This window comes from Vulpes vulpes, chromosome 4 (assembly GCF_048418805.1).
Source record: "Vulpes vulpes isolate BD-2025 chromosome 4, VulVul3, whole genome shotgun sequence".
NCBI classification, from domain to species: Eukaryota; Metazoa; Chordata; class Mammalia; order Carnivora; family Canidae; genus Vulpes; species Vulpes vulpes.
The window spans coordinates 90,336,607-90,355,637 of NC_132783.1; the positions used below are offsets into that span (position 1 = coordinate 90,336,607).

At 38.8% G+C, this 19,031-nt stretch overlaps 1 protein-coding gene across 7 annotated transcripts in view; it reads left to right on the top strand.

Moving 5' to 3' along the window:
- NRG3 (neuregulin 3) overlaps positions 1–19,031 on the top strand; it is a 1,028,669-nt gene that overhangs the window by 975,165 nt on the left and 34,473 nt on the right. For all 7 annotated transcript variants that reach the window (XM_072756372.1, XM_072756373.1, XM_072756376.1 and 4 more), the window contains exon 5: positions 18,311–18,413. In XM_072756372.1, the coding sequence (XP_072612473.1) occupies positions 18,311–18,413 (103 nt within the window). The remainder of the gene's footprint in view (positions 1–18,310; positions 18,414–19,031) is intronic.

The following is a 19,031-nucleotide window of genomic DNA, read 5'->3' on the forward strand; positions in this document are numbered from 1 at the left end:
ATGTTTTTTTTTTTTTTCTTTTAATAAAAGACTTTCTTGGTTTACGTCTCTCCTTTACTTAGTTTTGGTTCACACGGGAGTCCTCTTTGGCCGGCTTTTGGGTGTCGGAGAGAGGATGCATGGTTTCCCCTTCAGTTTCCTGGAGACTGAGGAAGAAGAAGAGGAGGAATAGAGCAGAGCATTCATGACTATTACTTTTCAATTGTCACATTTGAGCCTCAGTTTCCTTCTCTGTGAAATGAAGATAAAAATTATTGTGTTTCATCCTGCCTACCTGCAGGGTCACAGCTGGACATTTGCCTCCATCTGTTTACATGTCTTAGCTCCTGCTCTGTCCATGGGCAGGACCACAGGGCTCTCCCCCAAATCTCTGCAGGTGCATTGCAGGTTCCACCTCCTGCCCTCTGTTCCTTCACCTACTTACCACCATTCTCATTCTGTGGCCACTATCTTGTTTTCCCTCCATACAGTGGCTGTTTGGAATTGATGGGTTATTTGGATGGCCTGCTTGCTTTGTAATTCCGACTACACCGACTACACAGCATGTTTCATGGAGAATAGTTCTGGAGTCAGTTTTGCACTATTTCTACCCCTACCTCCAGATGAAGTTTCCACACTCCTGTTTCCTGTTTGGGAAGGACTGGCTCTTCTGGACGGGAGTACATATATTACTCAATTCCACCTTGATGATAAGCAATTAAATATATTTACAAGAATATGAATTGGACACTGAATTTTGATAGTGTCCTGGCAATGACTTCAGATACTTCTTTGTGCTGTGACAATAGCTTGAGTTGAAATACCTACATTTTCTGTCTTCCTTATAACTTTATCTCACAAATGCCTTTGGCAACGACAATGAAAACAGGATTCCTTTTCTATTTGTGTAAAAAAATGCCATTGGATTTTTGATAGAGTTTACATCAGATCTGTAGATTGCTCTGGGTAGTGTGGACCACTCATCTTGCTGATGTCACTCTCTCCATAGCTCCAAAACACCACACTGTTTCGTATTTATTTTTATATGTTCATCTCACCTGCTAGATTAAAGGATTTGTGGAATTCCACCTTGCGTATCTTTACAGCCAAAGTATAAATCTAGAGCAGTGTCCAACGTGGGCTGCAGGAGAAAATCTAATAAACCTAGATGGTAACTTTCTTTCAATCTTAAGTTTTAATCCTGTTTAGAGCTGATGTTTTTGTGATTTATTCCAATGGGTAGTGGTCGCTCCATTGAATGGATTTAAGCAGCATTTTTTTTTCTTTTTTCTTTAGAAAAATAAAGTTCCAATATTTTAAAAATATTTGCAATTTCTTACCATGACCCATGATCCTTTTAGAGCATTGATTTGAATAGCCTGTGTTCTAAAATAGTGTATTAATAGAAAATTTGAGGTATAGTAAGGCCAACACACAATGAAACAACTACCATTAAAAAGATAGTTTGTTACACCTTGACATGGGAGGCCTCTAGAGGGAATGCTGAGGTCTGTTAGGAGGCAGAGGAGAAGGAGGAGTTGTGGCCAGGAGCATTTACTGTGGTCTCCACAGGAAGCAATGGGTAAAACATTATAAGCAGGCCTAGAATTGTCTAGTTTGTATAATTTTAGCAGGCTCTGGGTAGAGGGACCATTGTAGTTGTCTGGTCCCTGGGCCTGGGGTGATGAGGGCAGGTGGACTGTAGTCCAAAGTATTGAGAGTCCAATAAAAGAGGTAGTTGGGGTTGTAAACTCTGGATTGGTTAGTGTCTATTTGAAGATCATGTGCATGAATTAGTTGCTTACTAGCTCCAGAAATTGGCTAACTCTAGGAGGAGACTCCCTCGGGATCAGCAAGGTTCCGATGTCAGAGCATCAGAAATAGAAAACAAAAGACATGGTCATTACTGTGTGGGATCCTAAACATGAATGGGCATGTGGGCAAAACATCTGTCTGCAGCTACCTGAATACACATGCTTTCATAAGACAAAAACTGTTCCTACGCTGTGGCTACAGGACATAGAATAAATCTGAATACTCCACATACTTTTATTGAAGATTATATGCACAGACATCACAGAGACTGGGTAATTCTCTAGAGATCTTAAAATCCTATTTAATTCAGCCATCATCAGATGCCTGAATCCCTTCCCATAAGGGTCACGTGTGGTTTATCTTGCTTCTGGATATGTCTTTCAGGGATTCTGAGCTTGTACTAATTCTTAAAGTGGCAGGTATCCTCTTTTGCTTCTGCCTCAGTTAAACCATCATTGTTCTTATCTCCTGAGACCAACCCTGTCATCTTCTTGGATCCTGTAGCTCATGCCTTGCTGAGTACACTTGTCATCAAACCCCTGTTGGTATCACTACAGAATTGGAAACAAATTTATTTCGTGGCTGGATGGCAACTTGTTTCTCTTATGTGGGAAGGAAAGAATTCGCAGCATCAAATTATCATGTATTAATAATTACCCCCTACTGCCCTTTGTTTAGGTAAAAGAAATTAGACTTAAAAGTCCTATTTTGAAATGACAAAAAGATCACCTGACCCAAGTGTTTCTGAGATTAGAGCTTATGAAGTATTTAGTGCACTGTGATTTCCAGTATTAAATGCTGGAAATCACAATGGGTCTATAAAACCCGTGAGTAGTTTTGTGTGTGTGTGTGTGTGTGTGTGTGTGTGTGTATAGAAGGACTTCTAAAGTCCATCTTAGAGACTTCCTAATGTTAACATTTCATATTCCATTCTGGAAGCTTATCATTATGTTTCTTTTTTTTTGCTTTTTGTTTTTTGTTTTTTTGGTAGGCCTGGTGAGTCAGGATTTCATGTTTATATTTGTGAATTAAAGACAACGGGGGGTATCTGGTGTCACTGAATAAGGCAATATGTTTGTCAGTTAGATCTCTCCCTTCCTTAAGAACACTGACGGCCACTGTTTCAATAGGGGAGGCTTATTGACAAGATTTGTGTTGGGTCAAGAATTGGACAGCTATCGGACTGAGGAACCCCAACTATCAGAATGAGGAAGAACAGCATCTGCTACAGCCCCTAGTTATCCACAAGCATATACTTTCTTTATTCTGACTTTCCTTTTCTTCCTCATAATCCTCTCTACACACCATGCCGTTGATCAATATGCTCTTTAAAGCATAGTCACAACAAATACACAAGGCTGTTCATTATAGCATTGATTGTAATTAGACAAAATTGGAAAAAGCATAAATGTCCATAGGACTTCACCATAATAGAGAATACCACACAGTCACTACCCACGGATGAGCTAGACCTATGGGCACTAACATGAAAAAATAATGCCCATGATTTTGACTTCATTGTAAGTTTTATTTTTTTTTTTCACTGTAAGTTTTAAAAACCAGGTTAACAAATAATAATAGAGCCATCGCTGCATGCAAGGGCGCAATTAAATCTCACTAACATAGTAACTGAAAAACAAAAGCTAGGTATAAAAAGAACGTATAGTATGAGCCCACTCATAATAAAATCCAAAAACACATACAGCTACACTTTGGTGTTAAAAATCAGGTTAGTGGTTGCATTATAGATGAGGTGGTTGGTGATTAGAAGGGTGCATATGGACTCCCTCTCAGGTACTTGTCATGTTCTCTTTCTTGATCTGAGTGTTTCACCTAATCACATTCATTTATAAAATTTCCTCATACTGCAAATTTATGAATTATGCATTTTTTAAAGATTTATTTATTTTGAAGAGAGAGAGAAAGTGCAAGTAAAGGGAGGGGCAGAGAGAGAGGAAGAGAGAGAGAGAGAATCTCAAGCAGATTCCCCACTGAGTGCAGAGCATGGCTGGGGGTGTGGGGGGGTTTGAACTCATGACCCTAAGCTCATGATCTTAGCTGAAATCATAAATTGGATGCTTAACTGACTGAGCCACCCAGGCACCCTAATTATGCATTTTTATATATGCATTACACATTGATATGAATTTTATTTTAAAGGACAAGCACTTGAATTTTGCAAAAATAAGAGACTGGGTCACTTAGCAACAGGGTCAGAAAGTGAAAGGACATTCTTAGATGGAGTAAGAGCTGTGGCCAGCCCAGAGCAGGAGCAAGCTGGATTTCTAGGGTACTAGAAACAGCATGCAGAGAGAGGAAGCCAGTTGGTGAGGGTAGGTTACCACAGCAGGCAGTGGAGGGGTGGGAGCTGCAAAGAGTCCAAGGGGAAGGCTCAGCTATTTTATTTCCAGCCCAAGTTTCTATAAATCTACCCTTTCAATAAAATGTTCAGAAGCCAAATTTAAAATGAATTAAATCAAAGGCCTTGAGTGACTGATGGGTTAAGCCTCAGACCCTTAGTTTTGGCTCAGGTCATAATCTCATGGTTGAGAGATCCAGCCCCACATGGTACTCTACACTGGGTATGGAGCCTGCTTAAGATTCTCTCTCTCTCTCGCTCCCTCTCCCTCTGCTCCTTCCTTTCCCATCCCTACTTGCACACACATGCTCTCTTTAAACAAATAAAAAATAAAATTAATTAAATCAAATGTTATCATAAATGTTGATAAAGATCATGCATATTTTATTTATTTATTTATTTATTTATTTATTTATTTATTTATTTATTTATGAGAGACACAGGCAGAGGGAGAAGCAGGCTCCCAGGACTCTGGAATCATGACCTGAGCCAAAGGCAGAGGTCATTCAATAGGGGAGACAGTCAACCTCTGAGCCACCCAGGCACCCCTGTTATCACTTTTTTAATTCAAGGAACTTCAGTATATTTTTGTGAAACCAATGAGCTTGACTACAACGGATGTTTCAATTATCCTTTTTACTTTTTCACATGGAGACTTGGAGAAATCACTTGTTTTCAAATGGTTTAAATGCTACCTCTCAAACCCAGATTTCTCTGTGGATTTCATCAGCAATCTCTGATGCTATATTAAAATCATAGCAACAACATCAACAATAATAATAATAGAAACCACATCAATTTTATAAATAGTTTCAGTGATGCAGGCACTGTGTTCGGTAAATACATCATACAAAGTGTTTCCTTAATCTTCCAGTAATCCCGTGAGGGAGGTATTATGATCATTGCCACTTATTCACTTTAAAAACTGAGTCAGGGATCCCTGGGTGGCGCAGCGGTTTGGCGCCTACCTTTGGCCCAGGGTGCGATCCTGGAGACCCAGGATCAAATCCCACGTCGGGCTCCCGGTGCATGGAGCCTGCTTCTCCCTCTGCCTGTGTCTCTCTGCCTCTCTCTCTCTTTGTGTGACTATCATACATACATAAATAAATAAATAAATAAATAAATAAATAAATAAATAAATTTAAAAAAATAAAAACTGAGTCAGGGCAGCCCAGGTGGCTCAGCAGTTTAGCACCGCCTTCAGCACAGGGCCTGAACCAGGAGACCCAGGATCGAGTCCCGCCTTGGGCTCCCTGCATGGAGCCTGCTTCTCCCTCTGCCTGTGTCTCTGCCTCTCTCTCTCTCTGTGTCTCTTCTGAATAAATAAATAAAATACTTTAAAAATAAAAAAATAAAAACTGAGTCACAGATAGGATCAATAAAATTGCCCAAATTCACATAAATAATAGGGAAAGGGCTTGGGAACAGATCCCTGTCATCCATGTCTGACCTACACTGTCTCATGTAACCATTAACTGCATGTGACCACAGAGCCCTTGAAATGTGGCCAGCCTACAATGAGATGAGCTGCAAGTACCAAATAGGCACTGGATTTGGAAAATTTAGTACATTTATATGTATATACATATAGTAATTTATTAATATTTTTATAGAGATTCCATGTTGAAATGATACTGTTTTAGATGTGTTCAGTGAAATAAAAATGTATAAGCAAAGTTAATTTTGCCCTGCGTGTGTGTGTGTGTCTGCATGTGTGCCTCTCTTCCTGTGTCCGGATGTCTTAGGTAGATTGAGTAAATACCAATCTGGAGTCTCAGTCCTAGGAATTCAGATCTCCCTCTCTGAAGTGGAGTTCCACTGTAGGTGTGTTCGAAAAGATTCCCAGGTATTTCTAATATATGGCTGGGGTAGAGGATCACCACCTCAGGTCCAGAAACCTGTGTTGTGCTGATTCCAAGCCTGCCTTAGGCCAGCCCCTGATGGGCCAGTTTCAACATGGGCATGAGACATGCTGCAAAATGCCTTGAGCAGCTGTGCAAACAGCTGACATTGTAGATGATGCTTATAATTGGGGGGGGGCACTCCTACAGTCTAGGACAAATGGAGTTAGATTCCTTTAGCTTGCATCGTACCTGGCTGAAGAAGGCGGAAGTCCGTTAGACCAACCTGGGGAGGGCTGGGTATCACCTTGGGCTCAGACGTTCTCTTGGGTAGCAAGCTCCAAATGGCTTAAGAGGATTAGACTTCCTGCTCTATCAAAACAGGTCAAACACTCAAAGATTCCTATAAACCACCAGGTCAGATTCTCCCTATTGCCAAGGAAATGACATTTTATCATTTGGAGTCACATGTCTTGCTGGTAGAATGTGACTTTGCCACTGAACAGGGAATCCTAAGTGATAAAAACTGGGGTTAAAGCTGAGGATTGGGGGACAGTTATTACAAGTTCAGGAAAAATGGAGTTCACAGACCTTTTAACAGAGAAGCCAGAAGCCAAAGACTGGTTTTACCTTAGCATTGAAAACTCACCCGTAGATTTATTTTGATGCAATTTGCTCTTTTACTTATAATTTATTTGTGGGAGAAATAGCACTTGGAAAGCCAGTGCATGTTAGAGATACCAATGAGAAGACCTAGGGCCTTTCATTTTTTTTTAAATGTGTTTTATAGCATTCACTTATCTATAGTCAGCCAGAGCTGACTGTTTGGGAAAGGAAGGAGAGAGATAAGGGATTATTACAGGAAAGGTTTATTTGCTGGAGAGCGCGGGGGGGCGGGGGGGGGGGGCAGGAGAGGGGGAAGAAAAGGAAATTACAGGTTGAGAATAAATGTGTTTATGAATTTAAACTGTTATTTTCCCTTAAATATCAAATTTTATGGATAATGCACGTCTAATGGCATTTTGCATGGAAATAAGATAAAATATAATTTTGAATATCAACAGTTTGTTATAAAGTAATTATTTCACTTTTTCAGAGTATTTTAAAAGGTGCCCTTCCACAATGGACTGCACAGAGCAATAGAATACATATTTGGGGTAAAAGGACCCCCCTTCAAGAAAGCATAGCCTCTGTTTTATTACCCCACCAGGCAAAGAGCCCAACTGGCAAAATGTTATTAGACCTCCAGCCTGTGTAGCTATTGACTTTAACAAAGGCCTGTTGAGTACCCCCAACCCCCCTGTGCAGGGCAAGCATGTGCTGGGGACAAGCATCCAAGAGTGAAGATGGTACTCCTTCCCTTGAGGAGCTCTTGAGGGGCTCACAGTCTGGACTTTAAGGAAACAGATACATGCATTTTTGGTCCAAGATAGCGTGCAGTTGCAGAAATATACAAAAGGCATGTAGAAGGGAATTCTTGAGAATTTTCAGACTGAATCCTATGTGTTCTGAGTTTTTCTCAGTCAGTGAGTGTATCGGTTTGTTAGGTCTATGCCCATGGCAAGGTACCACAGCCCAGCAGGACAATAACAAAAACACAGCATTGTCTTGCAGTTGTGCAAACTGGAAGTACTGCCTTCATGTTCACATGGCCTTCCTCCCTGAGTATCCATCTCGGGGCCCAACCCTCTTCTTTTGATAAGGACACAGTGAAATTGGTCTAAAGTCCCTCCTAGTGACTTCATCCTAATTTGCTCACCTGCAGAAGCCCTGTGTGCAAAGAAGGTTACATTCACAGGTGTGCTGGTTAGTACATCAGCATCATTTGGGGGACATAATTCCACCCTTATGGGGGTGGGGCTTCTCAAGTAGAGAAGGAAGGGGGCTCTTCCAAGTGGAAATTATGCCATGCTGAAGATATAGAGCGTTTCAGCACCCTCAGTCATCTCACTCCTCTGCAAGCAGGTGCATGTGTTGGAAGCCCCCAAACAGCATTCTTACAGCAAGGCTTAGGGACTTTGTTTGATCTTCCTGATATCCTCATAAAACACTCTCTTGGAGCCTCACCCTGCCAGTGTGTGTTTGATTCTGTTGGTCTCCCTGTGAGTATCCCTTTCATTCTCCTTCAGGACCCTCTTACCTTAATAAAAATCATTCTTTTTTCTTCAGTAGTGCAGTCATCAGGCCATTTAAGCCTTTGTTCATTTTTGTCTTCAAGTTAAAGAAGTGTACACCTCACCTTCCAAATATTTTTCTACATCCACCTTCCAAATATTCTTCTATTTCATGATTAAGGTTCATTTGCAGTTCCTTGCAAGCTCCTCATGTTTTGATCTATCTTCAGCATTTGATGATTTTTAAGAACAGAAATCAGGAAGCCCTCTTGTTCCAAGAATCATTAATACTGGAATAAATCCATTTAAACATAATCCAGTTAAAACTGGGACCAAAAAAGTCATAGGCCTACAATCAGGAACAGACTGACCTACCCAGATTATGAGGCTGGCTTGATGACTAAAGATAAATACAAGAATTAGGCAAAGATCAAGCTTATAAATGGTGAGATCATTAGTGGATGTTGTTGTATTATATTGACTTTTTCTCCTCTGTGTAGACTTTTCACCACAGGACCCCTGATAATGAATCCTTAGATAAGAAGGAGCCGTGGTGGTATTGTTACATGTGCTTTTAGAATGAACTATCAGAGTAATCATGCTTGCATTTGACACCTAGTGGTGGCACCACAAGGTGTCTGCTTTGTGTATGTTGAATATGAGGTGGTCTAGGTAGAAAAGCTTTTGTACTTGTGTATGATTTATGGGTATTTGTGTGTCTGTGTGTCTATGTGTCTGTGTGTCCATGTCTGTGTTTGAGCCTCACATTACTTGGATGCCCATACATTTAGGCAAATCATGCTTAAGTTTGGTGTCTTACAGACTTAATTTAAACTGGTGATACAAAGAAAAATTTCCCAGCAGGCAGTGAAATCCTAGGGCCCCATACTTGATAGGGACATGGAGCTACCATTTAGAACATTTTGCATTCCCTAACATAAACAGAGAGAAGTCATCAAGGTCATCCATTCCTCTAAATCCTTAATATAGAGACCTCCTAAGGGAGATGATTTAAGAAAGCTGATGATTTTCTTTGGGTATCATTTTTTTTTCTTCTATATAGTAGAACTCAACAGGTGTTAGTGAAGGGACCTCCAGAATTCTAAAGACTATTAGAGTTCCCAGAAGCATTCTAGCAAGAAATTTTACACACCGAGACCTCGACTGTGAGCCGTCTGGTTTAGCAGACAATGCTGTAGCCAACAAGCTTCCCAAAGATTCTTTGTCTCTGAGATCAAAGAGCATACTTTTCTTCTCAAAGGGTATACATGAGGGAGACTGTGGAAGACAGCCCATGCCCCAAGGAGAACCGCTTGCATCATATCCTCTAAAACATCAGGGTAGAAATTCAGCAACACTAGTTGAAAAATCCAGTTACCAAGAGCAAAAGTATAAGGAACTGTAAGTAAAGAAAATGACATAAAAGTAAATTCCTTCAGGACAGGTCCCAGAGAGCAGGCAGTGGGGGCCAGAGCCAGGAAGTCACTGACAGCTTGTAGATAAGGCTATCTTTTTCTAAGATAAGTAGAGTATTTTATAGGTCTATTCTTACTGTGAACACTGGATTTGGGGGGGGGGGAAGAGGGTTGAGGGGACAGAAAGGAAACTAGCATTTTGTGCATCCATTGTATGCCATCCATTATCCTAGACACTATCTGTGCTCTCCTATTGAATCCCTAAACATATATGGGAGGTATGTAATGTTTTTCTCATTTTATCTGTAAAGACAATGGATGGGAGAGGAGGATAAAGAGAGCTGTAGCTGGGGTTGACACCCAGGCATCCGCACCAGCCAACCATACTGTTCCCTGAGTGAGATGGCTCTCCCTGGTCTTTCCAGAGGCTCGGGCCAGACTATTTGCTAAGGAGGATTTTTTCCCACTGGACCAATGTTGGTTTCTGAAACTGCACTGTAGCATTGCTTTCTCTAGTTTCACCTTTATAACCTGAGATATGATCCTATAAAAAGAAAAGAGTGAATTCTGTGCATTAGAGAAAAGGAAAAAGAATAGAGTTGGGGGTGGGGGGACGATCCAAACATCACTTATCGATTCTTATTTAACCAAAGATTAGTTCCACCCTCAAAAAGGACTTTATAATCTGGGTCTTTAAAGATAGAGTGAAATCCCATAGAATAATAACAGTTACCGTGTATCCGATAAAACCAAAATAAACTGCCAATGATTGCCAGCTATTGCGCCTTCCCATGGCGATTTTATATGGGTCAGCCTCACAGTGAGTAAGCACTCAGGGGTAGGTGTGGAAACATCCCATACATCTTGACTCATTCAGTCCTCCCGAGGTCTCTGTAATGAAGTTAATGGTAGCCTCAATTTACACAAAGAAGGCGTTCTCTGCTTTCTGGAATTAGGTGGAATTCTAGCTTCTGCCTCCAGGCTGAAGTGGTTTGAAGACACAACAGGTTTGGGGAAGGTGCATTTGCCTTGAGGTTCTTGAAAGATACATGACAGAGGCCCCCACGGAGTCATGGGGCCCCCTTCATGATTCCACAGAGAGCTTGTGCAGTTCTCAGTGACCTCAAGGTCCCTGCAGTAGAAGATGTTATCTTATTCAACCCCCCCTCCAACCATTCAATAGCCTGCACCTTCAGAAAAACCCTCTATATTTTCTTCCATGCTACTATCATGCTTAGTTATTATGTTTATTTCCAGGATTTTTTTTTTCCATTTTTGGCTTTGCCTGCCTGGCGGTCCCTCCTCTATAGGATTCTTCTCTGTCCTTCCATGAAATTTTGGAGTCCCTCAAAGCTCTTAGACATTGTTCTCCTCTTACTCTGTATTTTCTCAAGGGCCATCTTATCAAAACACTGGGTATCAGTTACATGTTTAACCCCTAGACATTTGTTTGCAGAACCCTGTCACCTCCTTGTAGCCCAGATCTGCATATTTAAATGTCTACTTTACATCTCCACTTAGACATCTTACAGGCTTTCGAAACCCACTAAGTCCAAAACTAAGCTTGTTATCTTTCCTTCCAAGTTTCAACCTCCTACAAAATGTATTATCTTAGTTAAGAGCACCATTATCTAGTCCCTTAGGTATTTCCAATCTAAGTGCTTTTTACTTCTGTTTATTCCTCTCTCCACCATGGTCGTTACTCATACAAACATCATCATCTCTTACCTGAGCTAATTTAATAGCCTCCTAACAGGACTCTGCATTTATTTTATTCCTTCTAATCTTCCCTACATATTGCATATACAAGGAACATAAATATTTCATCATATCATGTTCCTCTCCTTTCAGATCCTTTGGTACCTTCTGATGTTGTGATGACATGTTCATTGTGCACCATGTCCCCATTGCCTTTGTGTTCTGCTAACCTGCTAAGGAAAATGACTTGTACAACGGCCCTGTGGTAGTAGATAACTTCCAGATTCCTGAGCATGCCATGTTATTTCCTACCACAGAGCCTTTGTACAAGCTGCTTCCTTTTCCTGGACCACTCTCCACATCCCATTACTCTTATCTGATCGGCCTCTAATGTTATACTTGAGATCTCTGATCTCTGGTTTCTAGGACTAGGTCAGTTTTCCATACTATTTATTTTTGTAGCATTATTTACCTCCTTATTATAACACTTAACTACACTCAGTATTTCATATCATTGCCTTTATTCAGATAGGAAATTAAAGTTTATAAAGATAAAGTAATATATCTGTGGTTGCTCATATTAAATGTGGTTAAAATTAAAGTTAAATCCAAAATTGCCAGACTCTCAAACCTTTGTTTCTTACACCTCACCCATGCTAGTTCTTGGGTGACACTCTGTGAATCAAAGGCATTGATAGCACCGTCACTGTAACTACACCTGTGTCTATAAATTCACTAACAGTCTTCAGAATTTTAATTTCACTCTTGATTTAAACTCAGAATTGATTTTGTGCATTTCCCCAGGCTATATTTGACTAGCTTCAAATAAGAATAAAAACAGTACATAGATTTTATGTGGAAATCATTCAGCTTAGTAGACAGTCTTATTTTTTGTTTTAATGAGTATTATTATCCATCATTTTCATAATTCTTTTTATTGGCAGGGGCAGGGTGGGGTAGATTATCACATGCAAGTCACGCTTATTCCATTACAGTCATCAACTCACAACAATTAAATGAGATGAAATTCTCTATAGTTGGTACAACTACTTATTTGTTTCCAAGTTCAATTGGAAAGTTTAACGAGCTTATAAATGTGGGGATGGAAAAGATGGCATTCTTTAAGATGACAATATGCCCAAACAAGGTCTCAGTGACACATTTTTTATTCCTTTAATTTGAATTTTGCCAAATTACAAATGTCAAAGAAGGCTTGCCAGAGCCACATGATTGCCCCTCTTCATTTATTCAGAAATAGGGCTTAATTTCTGTTTTCTCATACTTCAGTATGAATAAAATGGAAATAGATTCTAAGATGGGAGTGAAGAGGGGCTAGTTCTTCTAAATCATTGTGTCCTAGTAAAGTTCTGAAGGAAAAAGGACAACAAAATGTACATATTTAAAGAGAGGATATAATGCATGATATCAGGAAAGGAAAAACAAAGAAAAAATAAACTAAGTCCTAGAAATGAGGCTCTGTGCATAGGTTTACATCTAGATCTGTTGTGTCTCATATCTATTTTTCTAATTAAAGATGAATTACTGCAATTGATTTTGCTGTTAGAGGAACATCACAAGTCATGGACTCATTTCAGCTGGGCTCTGGAAGCTTCTGGGTCATATTGAAAGAACCCCAGAAAGTCATGGTATTGGGAATTCTGTGTCTGTGAGCCAACCCTCTGCCTAGGTTTCTCACTATGAATTGGCATCAGCACTGAGTGAAACTAGGCCAGAACATAAAACCAGGCAGTGTACCAGTGCAGGCAGAGAAAGTGTTGAGAACACTCAAATCCAACACATCCAGAGTTTCTTCCTTGAAGCCTGACCAGGCAACCTGAAAATCACCCAGAAAGCCAGGGGATAACAAACAGATGGTATGGAAAAGAACATGAACAGTAAGAGTATTTACCTGTCAGTAGATCATGCTGTAGTATCTCCTGAGGCCTGGGAACACAGGGCTTCCCCATTTTCTCCTATGACACTTTGCCCTCTGAAAAGGACTTTGTGAGTACAGGGTTGCAGTGAGGAGGCCAGGTTTGGATGGAAAAGCCCCGCTGAGAGGAGCCAGGTGTAGATTTCAGGAATGGGTACGATCAGTTACAGGTGGTTGCTCAGGAAAAGAGCATTTGTGGAAAGCCAAGGAGGACATAGCGTAGACAAAAGAGACGTGATAAACCTGAAGAGCATCCCCAGGTGAGACTTGAAATATCATACACAACTTAAAGCAGAAAATGCTTATAAAGGCAGAAATATCTACTTACTCCCTAGGCAATAAGTCTTACAGTATCCACTGTGTAAGAAGCTGTGCACTAGGTGATGGGGAAATGGTAGTGAGTCAAACAAATACATCAAGAAAAACACAGTCCCTCACACCAATGGAGCTTACAGTGCAGTGCAAGATTCTTTGAGCTAATGACTCTTAAGTTGAGACCAAAAAAGTAAATAGACATTTAAAGGACAAATATAAGAATTACAGTCAGGAGAGAGAAAGACAAGAGTATATATTGAGACTCTAAATAATTGAATGGTAAACATGGTGGAAGAAAAACACACTAGTTAGTATGGGTGGACCATGTTGTATCAGGCATATATTTTTTAGCATTATGCATAAACTTCTCTATTCCCTTTTGTCCCCCAGGATTAATGTTTTGCTACAAGACTTGCTGCTATATTTGCAATATAAAATCAAGCACTTAATTAAAATTTATCATTTGATAGATTTTGACATTAATATTCATCATGAGAACATCATCCTATTTGAGACAATGAGCATATCAAGGACTTTCCAAAGTCTCCTCATGTCACTTTGTGGTCTCTTTCCTCCTCCCTTCTCCTGACCCCAGCTATCCACTCACATGCTTTCTGCTACTAGAGATTAGTTTCCATTTTCCAGGATATTATAGAACTATAATAACACAACAGGTGCACCTTTTTCCCTTTTTCTTGTCTGACTTATTGCACTCAACCTCATTATTCTGAGATTCCCATGTAGAATTGCTTATATCACTAATTAATTCTTTTTCATTGCTGAGTAGGATTCCATTGTGACTATACCACAATGTGTTTATTTATTTACCTGTTAATGGGCTTTTGGATTGTTCCAGGGTTTTTTGTTGTTGTTTTCTTTTGTTTTGTTTTTTTGCTATTGCAAATAAATCTGCTATGAATATTTGTGTACATAATGAACATGTGCTTGCATTAGTCTTGGGTAAATATCTAGGAATGGAATGGCTGTGTCATAAGGTACGTATGTGCATAACCTTCTGTGAAACTATTTTTAAGTGATCATACCATTTTTCGTTTCTACCAAAATTACATGAGAATACAAATTGTTCACACCCTTGATATGGTCAACCTTTAATATTAGTGATTTTTTTAAGATTATTTATTTATTTATTTATTCATGAGACACACACACACAGAGAGAGAGAGAGAGAGAGAGAGGCAGAGACACAGACAGAAGGAGAAGCAGGTTCTATGCAGGGAGCCCGATGTGGGGCTCAATCCCGGGTCTCCAGAATCAGGCCCTGGGCTGAAGGCGGTGCTAAACTGCTGAGTAGTAATGCTATATATCTTATTATAGTTTAATTTTCAAATCTACAATGACTAATGATGTTGAGCATCTTCTTATGTATTTACCATCTAGATATCTTTGAACACTTTGAAGTGTTCATTCAGATATTTTGCCCATTTTTAAACTGGATTGTTTGTCTTCCTATTACTGAGTAATAAGAGATTCTTATATTTTATAGACACAAGTCTATTGTTAAGTATGTATTTTGCAGATTTTTTTCCCCAGAATGTGCCCTGTCTTTTTTTTTTTTTCATTTTCATAATGGTCTTGAAGATTAAACATTGTTAATTTGGATGAAGTTCATTTTATTGATTTAAAAATTTTCACACCTTGTATCTTTTATGTTATAGTTAAGAAATCTTTGTCAAATCCATAATTAGTAAGATTTTCTTCTTCATTTTCTTCTAGTCATTTCATAGCATGAAATGATATATTAAGATCTACTATTCTTCATAAATTTATATTTGAATAAGGCATAAAGTTAGGGTCAAGGTTCATTTCAGTGGAAATGGCTATGCTCTTGTGACAATGTCATTTTTTGAAAAAACCCTTTTGCCATTTAATGCCTTGGCATCTGTATCAAAAATGAACTGGCCACATATGTTTGCATATATTTCTGGACTTTTTTGTTTGTTCCATTGATTTATCTGCCATAAATAGGCCAATACCACCTTGCCTTGATTACTATAGTTTAATGTTAAGTTTTGGACTAAAGTAGTTTGACCACTTCAATTTTATTCTCTTGGTTATGAAAAAGTTGTTTTGCTACTCCAGATCCTTTGTGTTTCCATATTACATTTAGAATCATCTTGTTGATTTCTACAACAGCAAATTGCCTCCTGAGACTTCAAACAGAATTTCACTCAGTCTATCCCTCGACTTGAGGAGAAGTAACATCTTAATAATAATGAATCTTTTAATTCATAAACTTGATATATCTCTCCAATGATTTAGGCTTCTTTAAATGTATGGTGGATTTCAGTGTATAGGCCTTGTGTATCTTTTGCCAAATTTACCTCTTTGTACTTTATGTATTTTGATGCTTCTGTAAGTGATACTTTCATTTCAATTTCTGATTATTTCTGGCTATTAAATAGACATGCATTTAATTTTTGTATTGTCTACCCTGGAACTTTCTACCCTGAAAACTTACTAAGCTTATTTATTGTTTACATTAGCTCTTTGTAGATTCCATCAGCTTTTCTGCATAAATGATCATATAGTTTGAGAACAAAGGTGATTTTCCTTCTACTTTCCTAAACTGAATGACTTTAATTTCTATTTTTGCCTTATTCCATTAACTAAGCCTCCAGTACAATGTTAAATAGAAGTGGTAAGAGTAGATTTTTCTGCTGTATCCTTCATCTTAAGGAAAAAGCATTCTGTCTTTTACTATTAGGTAGATTATTTATAGATACTCTTTATCAGGATGAAGAGGTTCCCTTCTATTCTTAGTTTTTGAAAGACATAATGAAGAATGAATATTAGACTCTGTTAAGTAATTTTTCCCTCTAATCTGATAATTAAATAATTTTTTCCTGACTGTTAAAATTGTGAATCACATTGATTAATGTTAAAATATTAAACCAGCCTTGTATTCCTTGTATAAACCCCACTTGAGCATGATGTATCATTTTTAATATCTTATTGGATTTGATTTTCTAAAATTTTGTTAAGAATTTTTCCTGTCAATCAGGGACATATGTAAATACATTGTTTTCTTTTTATGTCTTTGTCTGGTTTTGTCATAAAGGTAATGCTGGTATCACAGAATGAGTTGTAATGTGTTCCCTTCCCTTCAATTTTAAGAGATGAGAAGACCCCAAGATGATAGAAGACAATGGGATCCAGAGGAACTAGTCTTTGACAAAAATATAGCACTTTCTCCAACTGAATCATTCTCTAAGTTTAGTGTGCATGCGTATACCTGAAACATTCTTTTACATATTTTGATTTAGAAGGTCCAAAATGGATCCCATACCATGTTGGCATTAACAACAACATCAAAATCTCCCCTTTTCTTACATGGTTGATGCATGTTCTATGCATTTTTAGTCTATTCACTGGTTCTTAAAGTATGTTTCACAGACCAGCAGCATCAGAATCACCTTGGAACTTTTTTTTTTTGGAACTTTTTTTTTAATGCAAATATTCTGTCCCCACTTAATACCTTGTTAATCAGTAACTCTAGGAGAGAAAGTAGGTGGCAATCTCACTGTGAATCTGCTGCACAGTAAAGTTTGAGAATTACTGCACCATGTCAAGGAGAGAAACACGAAGAATAGATACAGATGCAGTGAATTTTGTATATTTTGTGTTATAAATAGAGATGATTTATACAATATAGATTTCTTTTCTTTATAACATATTGGAGATCTGCATGTGAGGAAGAGTAAGTCAGATGTTTGAGTGGAGAAGGTATGAGGAATCATTAGAAAAGTTGAGAAGCAGGCTGATGAGGTCATTAGTCGCTCTTAGATAGATGTCTACTTAAGCAGTGCCCTTGTCAACTTTTATTGATGCCCATCTTCCTGATTGGATAATCTTCTCTCCCAATTCTGAGCTGCTCAAGGTAGAGGTATAGAGAAGGCAGTTTCTTGGATTTGTATGCAGTTATTCTGCCAAATGAGTAAAAGGGAAGGAGAAAGAGACACAGTAGTTGAGGATATTTGCAAGAGAGTGAATGACTGTAATCATGGATCATAGTCTCTCTGCTGTGTAAAGAAAGAAAATGAAGACAAGACGAGGATAATTAACAGATAGAAAGTTATGAGATATATAGATAAAAAGGTCTTGATGAGCTAGAAGAACTGTTTCTGTAGACATATTTCAGAAATGAGCTGAGAGTGTAAATGGTAATGGCTAAGAAGTGACATGCTTATTTTTGAATTTTTGGTGGTTTTTTTGGTGTGTGTGTGTGTGCTAAGAAGCTGTAAGTTATGACCTTGGTAATAGTGGCTGAGATGACTGTGGCACATCATTGGTATTGAGGAAGTGAAGAATGGGTGAATAAATGTTCACATACATATTGAGTTTCTCTTTCATTAGTGATGTCAATCACAGTAGTGCATGGATGAATGGGAGACAGAGAGTGGAGGACCGGATCAGAAAATACAGTGACATCAGTGTCACATGAAATAAATTGGAAGTCGTCACTGACACAGGAAAGTTCTGGTGGACACATATTTGTTTCTCTTGAAGGTTATTTTGGGCCCCACCATAGTTTCAAAAACATGTCCCAGTATGTGCTAAATTTATGGAATGTCTTTTGATAATAAGAGTCATAATTGTGATACCCATGGATAAGTGTTTTTTAACCATACATATATAAAAAATAACAACCCGCTAGCCTGTCAATGATTGCCAAGAAATTGAATCACAATAACTTCTTCATGTTTTCCTATTCATGACAGGGACAAAAAAGTTTGCTTTGAAAAGCTCCTACCAACTCAAGTGCAAGGATGGAAATGGTGCCCTGCTAACACCCATTCTAATTCTGTTTTTCAAATTCACAGAGAGTGAAGAAGTTTATCAAAGGCAGGTGCTGTCAATTTCCTGTATCATCTTTGGAATTGTCATCGTGGGCATGTTCTGTGCAGCATTCTACTTCAAAAGCAAGTAAGACCATCTTTTTCAAATGTTAAAAGGTTACTTCTCAGAGAAAACACTTTGTCTTTCTTTAACCTTACAGTCTCTGCTCCAGGCAGAGGGATCTTGGGCAAATGGGTCCATCAAACATCTACGAATGACTTAGAATCTCTTATGCAGCATGTACATAGGTCTCTGTGTGTGTGTGTGTGTGAGTGTGTGTGGTTTATCTTCGGTGCACAGAGTGAAAATTCTTCCCTGTGATCATGAACACTATGTTCTTTCCAATTTTTGATTACCTTCCAAAAGTAAAGGCTCAGTGTCTGCCTGCCACTAAGGGGTTAACACTTCTGAACAGAGAGGTCTACTGCTGTAGACCTAAGTATTATCAAAAATATCTAGACTTTCCTGAAAAAAAAAAGCAAACCACACTTTTCCTTTCATACTATTTTCACCTGATACCCATAAAGGTTTCAGCCAAATATGAAATATGAATACTGTAAGATCTACTTTGGTTTGACAGTTGGCAAGCACATCTATACTTCCCTTGCTAAGAAATCGAAACCTCTGGGGTACCTGGCTGCTCAGTCAGAAGAGCCTGTGGCTCTTGATCTCCAGGGTTGTGAGTTTGAGTATTGGGTGTAGAAA